At 46.5% G+C, this 6,115-nt stretch overlaps 1 protein-coding gene across 1 annotated transcript; it reads left to right on the forward strand.

Annotated features, from left to right (window-relative positions):
- The first annotated feature begins 942 nt into the window (after positions 1 to 942).
- On the forward strand, positions 943 to 6,095 carry DYNLT2B (dynein light chain Tctex-type 2B). Its single transcript, XM_014254435.2, has 5 exons — positions 943 to 1,073; positions 1,579 to 1,712; positions 3,294 to 3,363; positions 4,971 to 5,034; positions 5,642 to 6,095. The coding sequence occupies exons 1-5, from the start codon at positions 1,006 to 1,008 to the stop codon at positions 5,687 to 5,689; spliced, it is 384 nt and encodes a 127-aa protein (XP_014109910.1). The 5' UTR covers positions 943 to 1,005; the 3' UTR covers positions 5,690 to 6,095.
- Positions 6,096 to 6,115: the final 20 nt, after the last annotated feature.

Genomic DNA, 6,115 nt, shown 5'->3' on the forward strand with positions numbered 1-6,115 from the left:
CGATCTCAAAGATCGCTGCTTCGAGATAAACTGCAGAGGAAATAGAATGTCAGCTTCTCAGCAGGGACTGCGGCACATGCAGCCTTCCCTGGGACACAGCGCAACTATGGGCAGGGGAGAGGGCACAAGGGCTAGGATTTCGGGGAGCAAGAATTTTAGGTCTTTATGGAGAATTTAAGAAGTTGCTGGAGGAAAGGAGCAAAGCTGGGATCTCCTCCCTGATGTCTGGGATGTGTGGTACAGAGGCAGGAAGAGAGCCCTCCATGCCCTGGGCAAGGCCGAGTGCAGGGGCTGTGGCTGCTGGCTGGTTTGGGGCAGGAGGGGGCACCAGGGGAGCACTCAGTGCAGCCAGGCTTAGCCCACTCTCCCCCCATCATACCTCCAGCCACAGCCCAGGCAGCAACCTCTTCAAACCCTTTTAGTTACACAATCACAGACTCAGTCATGTTGGGGAAGACCTCTGAGATCACCATATCCAAACTGTGACTGAACACCACCGTGACAACTACAGAATGGCACTAAGTACCATGTCCAGTCTTTCTTTAAACACCTCCAGGGACAGTGACTCCACCACCTCCCTAGGCAGTCCATTCCAGTATTAATCACCCTTTCCATGACGACCTTCTCCAGCTCCACCGCCCATCTCTGGACTTGATCCAGCACCTCAGCATCTTCTACAATCCACTGTAAAAACTTTACAATTATTACACTTACTAAAATAGCCTGCAAATATTACCCCAATCATTCAGCACTTATTTATCAACTACTTCACTGTACAAGTCTTCTCACTGCAAAAACCCGACCTTTTGATTTATTTATCTATTTACGTTTCCCCTCCCCACAGAACGAGAGCCGAGGCCGCAGAGACACGCAGCACAGGGGGCAGCAGGGCCCACAGCGGCGGGCCGGCAGCGCGGGGCGGGGCGCTGACGCCAGGCCGGGCGGCGGCAGCGGCGGAAGCGGCCGCGGTTGTCCCGGTAACCAACGCCGGGGCCTGCGGGGGCCATGGGCGAGCTGGGCCCGGACGAAGGGGCCGAGAACACGTACAGCCTGCGGCCCGGCCTCCAGCACCGGTGAGGCCGCCGGGGAAAGAGCGGGGGGATGCGGGCTAGCGCCATGAGGGACTTTGGACTGGGGCGCTTGGGCCCCGGGAATGTGGGAGCTGCCGTGGGAATGTCGGAAAGGGCGTCCCTGGGCATGAGGGGCTGGCGTGAGGCAGTGGCGGGTGTTGGGAATGGGGAGCACCGAGAGTTTGGGGGCTGGAGGGCACCGGGCTCCCAGACCAGCTTTGACACCCACTCAAGTGGGGGATACTGTGCTGCTGGAGGGACAACTTCCAGTGGGGCTGGTTTCACCTCATTGATAGATGGCTCTTAGCAATATAGATAGATTGGCTTTGGGCAATATCTCCATTTTAGCGGGGCTTTTTTTTTCCCCCGTGGCTTGTCATCTGTCATTTTTCTCTAGTACATGAAAGCTACATTTTCCTAGGTGGCATTATGTAAGTTTCTATGCATTGTATGAACTTTCTGGGCTTTCTGTTGCACTTTTTTTTTTTTTTTTTTTTTGCCATGATAGATTTAAATCGTCCACAGTAAAAGAATGCATCCATGCAATACTGAAGGAGAAGCTGGCCAATGTACAGTACATCCCAGAAGAAATGCCTGAGCTTACAAAGTCTTTATCAGAGATAATAAAAGACAGACTGAAAGGTAAGGTTTGCTGGGGATGTAATTTCTTTTCTTGCTATGTCCTCTCCCTTTCGACAAGATCCCTCTTTCTTCCTTTATTCTTGAAACTAATTCCTTCCCCATTCACTGACTCAGGTCTGCTGGTATGAAGCAATCTGTCCTATATAAGTACATTCCTTGCCTGAGGAACTGGAGATCCAATTCAAGCAGACAAGATTTGTTTTCATATAGCTTGGCAGGTGTGTGATGTCAGCCTTGGAGTGTCTGCAGGGGGAAAAAGCTGCATCAGAGAGAAGAAAGAAGTGATGCTTCATTGCTTCTTGCTTCCATAAACAGAACCATTCCTGCTCTTTTTCTGCTGCAAGTTAGATCAGAGCTGGAATAGCAGTGGAGATCAGAACAAGGTTCAGGGGGCACAGGAAAGGGGGAGAGGAGCAGTCAGCCAAGGAGGGGTGTGACTACAGCCTTACAGCGCTGCAAAAAGGTCATGCTGCTGCACAGGATGCTCTCCAACATTTTTGAGTTCAAGAAGAAAATGCAGGCACCAGCAGGTGTTTCCTGAGTTGCGTGCGGGAGCAAGTATATGGAGGTGTGTACTGGCACAGACACTTTTTTTCCCTTCCTCCTGGGGACAGGCTGGTGCTCCATCTGCTGGGCTGGCCTGAGGTGGTGGCACAGCCACACGGTCACCCTCAGGAGCCACGGGTTTGTGCTTCTCACAGAAATCTGCTTTAAAGCCAGCAGCAGCTGTAGTCCCTGCATGAGTCCATGCTGAGCTCCTCTGCACGGGGATTGGCTTTAGCAGTGTGTAAGCACAGTGGCAGCAGCCTGAAGCGAGGCTGGCCTGGGGTGGCCACTCTTATCAGCTGGCATCTCTGATAAGCATTGATGTGTTGGATGTTAACAGAGCCAGCCTGCTCTGTTCAGCCTCCAGTGGAAACAGGGTGCTGAGTCCTCCCGGGACACTGCTTTGTTGAAGACAGGCATTGGGTTCTATATTTGATTTTAAACATGCTTGTTCTGATTTGGCTTCTGGAACATTGCCATGGCCTGATTAGATCTGGCCTGTGCCCCAGAGGTACTTCTTTACTGTTGTGAAACAAAAGCATGTCTCTGAAGACACAGCTATTGTGTGGCCTTTTATACCACTCAGAAGCAAAGGAAACACCTGTGCAGCAGAAGAATCTCACAATACCTTTGCATCAAAACAAAAATAAAAATAAAAATAAGACAGTTTTTTTTCAAATTGCATTTTGTCCACCAGCAGCCTTATTTACGTTCCATCCATGTGGCCAGTTCTTGAAAGTTGTCAAAGCAGAACGCTGACACACAGAGTGGCTGCTCAGGGGTGTCTTGTGCCTTAGATGCATCTTTTGATGGATGCCAACTTACCTTGTTAACTAACCCTTCAACTCCAGCAAAACCATGGTACTCCATATTAGGAAAATGAAGCTTTGCAAAGCAGTCTGTCCACTTGGCTACTTGCATAGGCTCCTACAGCCACTTGCATTATAGCCTGAAATCTTTAGCTTTCAGGGTCGTGTTTTGGGCTCACATTTTTAAAAAGTTACAGCTCTCACTATTATTTTTTACTCTTTCCAGAGGAAGGATTTGACAGATACAAGATGGTGGTGCAGGTTGTCATTGGAGAGCAAAGAGGAGAAGGAGTGAAGTAAGTTTTACGTCTTCTAATTGTATTTCTGTCATGTTTTTTGGGTTTTGGTGTGTTTTTTTTATTTGGAAGCTGCTTCCAACTTCCCTAGCTACAAAGATCTGTCTGCAGATGATAAAGTGTAAATCACTTTTCTCTTAGTGGCAACTTGAGTGCTTAGGTTGTGACTGGTTGAATTAGCCAGTGATAATTTGCCCTATGGTGGTTCTTAGCAAGCTGAAATGCTGAAAATCATTTTTGAGGAGTGTGGCAGAAGCATTCTGTGTTGTATTCATGATGAATTAGGGTACACCCCCCATCCATTCCCAAGGCCCTGCTGGAGCACAAAAGCCATAGTAACTCACTACTGTCTAAAGTCAGAAAGCCTTCCATAAGCACTTCATTTACATTTTTCAGAAGTTTCAATTTCTATAATCCCCCTGCAATACTGTCATGGGAACCAAGCCTAGATTCCCGTGTGGGTGCTGAATACTTGCAGTCAGCTCCTGATGCTTGCAGCCAGACAAAAGAATTCTTCTTGGCTGCAGTAGTGGGCTGTAGCTTTACTTGTGGGTAGGGAGAAGACAAAAGGGAGCAGCTCACAAGGTTTATGTGCTTTATCTGCTGGGCTTATCTTTATTATTGTTACTCCAGCAGAAGATAAGTGCAGCAGAGCTGTAAACAGACCTGCTGCCTCCCTGTTCTGGAGGTCAGAGTGGAATATCTGTACCTGCTGCTCAGGTTTTTGTCAGGAATGTCTGTCTGCAGGCAGACTGCTCCAGAAGCATCATACCAGGGTGAACAGTTCAAGGTTCAGGTGGTGTGATCACAATGGGAAGTCCAGCCACACAGGCTGACAGAGCACTTGGGGAAATCCTGCAACAGACAGGAGGCAAGATTGAAGCACAATCACTAACATCCTTAATGCAAAATACACCTCAGTACAGTCAGTCATACATTATGACGGGACTGTGCCCTAAAAGGAATCCTGTCAGCTGAGGTGGACTGGGGCAGGCAGGGAGTGGGACACTTGCAGCAGAGAAAAGGGAATGTCACTGCCTTTAGTCAATGCAGTACCAAGGTCTCATATGCAGTATCCTGTTATGGTCTGGTTGTTTGTCCTCAGGGTCAGGCTTGGGTGTAGAAGTCCATCAGGATGATCAGGGAACAGAGGGTATAGATATGAAAAGACTTGAAGAGGTCGTGGTCTCGTAGCACAGCATCTGCCAAGGAATACGATAGCTCCCTATAAATAAGTTGGGAGTGTGTACCATGAGGGTGCAGGAGGTGAAGGACAAGAACAAATAAGCTAAATTAGCCACTGATATGCATAGGCCAGAAGTCAAAGTTTCTTAAGCACCATAGCAATGAGGTTTCAAGCCCTGCCACACAGCGAAGGTGGCAGGGTTGAGAGTTGATGGGTTTGAAGGTGGAGCACATACAGAGAGGATTACAGCATGTGGTAGACTTCAGCAGTAGAAAACGAGGCTTGGGATTCAGGAGCACACTTCTCAATTCCATTACCTTTAAAGCAAGCTCACTTTGGTTTTCAAGGGAAGTATCTGTGATCACTTAGGCCATTACAGGTGAACTCTGGGTAATGTCCCTGTCTTGACTCCTTTGTCTAGCATGGCTGCACGATGTTTCTGGGACGCTGACACTGACAGCTGTGCTCACGACGTGTTCATGAACGTAAGTATGGGCTGGATTCCCGTGGGAAGTGCAAGTGTACTTGATTTTGTATGAGAGGCAGAGTGACCTTAAATATGGAGCAGAAAAGAAACAACTACTAGAAGGAAGAAATCAAGATTATTGAAACAGCCTGATTTACATCCTTATTCACAAAACATACTTAGATATAACAGTCAACATAGTAAAAGTTCTCTCCTGAGTAGGTAACACAGTACAGTACAAAAGTCATTGTAGTCACACCATTTTCCTGGTGGGGAGAGAAAGCACAGGAGACAGTTTTTTCTTACATACTCTGCTGAACTGCAGTCATGGAGCATGGGTGAAATCCAGGACTGAGCCAAAGTCAAGGTTTTACTTAATTTTTATTTTATTTTATTTTAAACTGTGGGTGTGTGGATGGAGGAAATTGAGGCACTTCTGGCATTCAGATGCACTGACCTGGGTTACGCCACAAGTGAGGTGAATAAGAAACTTAAATACAAGACAGAAAGTTGCAATATATTACCATACAGTGTTGCTCTGGTCTAAATGTTCCCTGAGGTTTGCCTGTTCCACTAGACTAGCAAAAAGCTTGCCTTGACTAACAGAATCTATCTGTTTTGTCCAGGACAGCCTGTTTTGTGTGGTGGCTGCATTTGGCTGCTTCTACTATTGAAGGTGACAAACATTGCACAGAAGGATGGACACTGGGAAGAATGCTTTGGAGTATTTTTTATTTAAGTGCATAAAAGCATCATATTCTTCCTTTAGTACATAACACAACAGCTCTACAAAGCATGTCCTACTCCTGTTCTACACACTACAATATTCCCTCTTCCTTGTGGATATTGATACAGCTTTAAGAACAATATTAATATTATTATTATGTCCTTTATTTAAATGGCCCTTTGTTTTTTATATGGTGTTGGTTTTGTCCTAAAAGTGTATTGCCAATAGCCATTGCTTCTAAGACAAACTCAACTTCTGTCTCAAGAGGGTTCTGTTACTTTTATTTTTATTTCTATGAAATTAATGAAATATTTATAAGAAAAAAACATAATAAATATATGTATTTAATATTTCTTCTCCTGTGGCATTGTTT

This window comes from Pseudopodoces humilis, chromosome 11, assembly GCF_049639895.1.
Source record: "Pseudopodoces humilis isolate 2021_Gansu_Grassland_sample_001 chromosome 11, ASM4963989v1, whole genome shotgun sequence".
In the NCBI taxonomy this organism is placed as follows: domain Eukaryota; kingdom Metazoa; phylum Chordata; class Aves; order Passeriformes; family Paridae; genus Pseudopodoces; species Pseudopodoces humilis.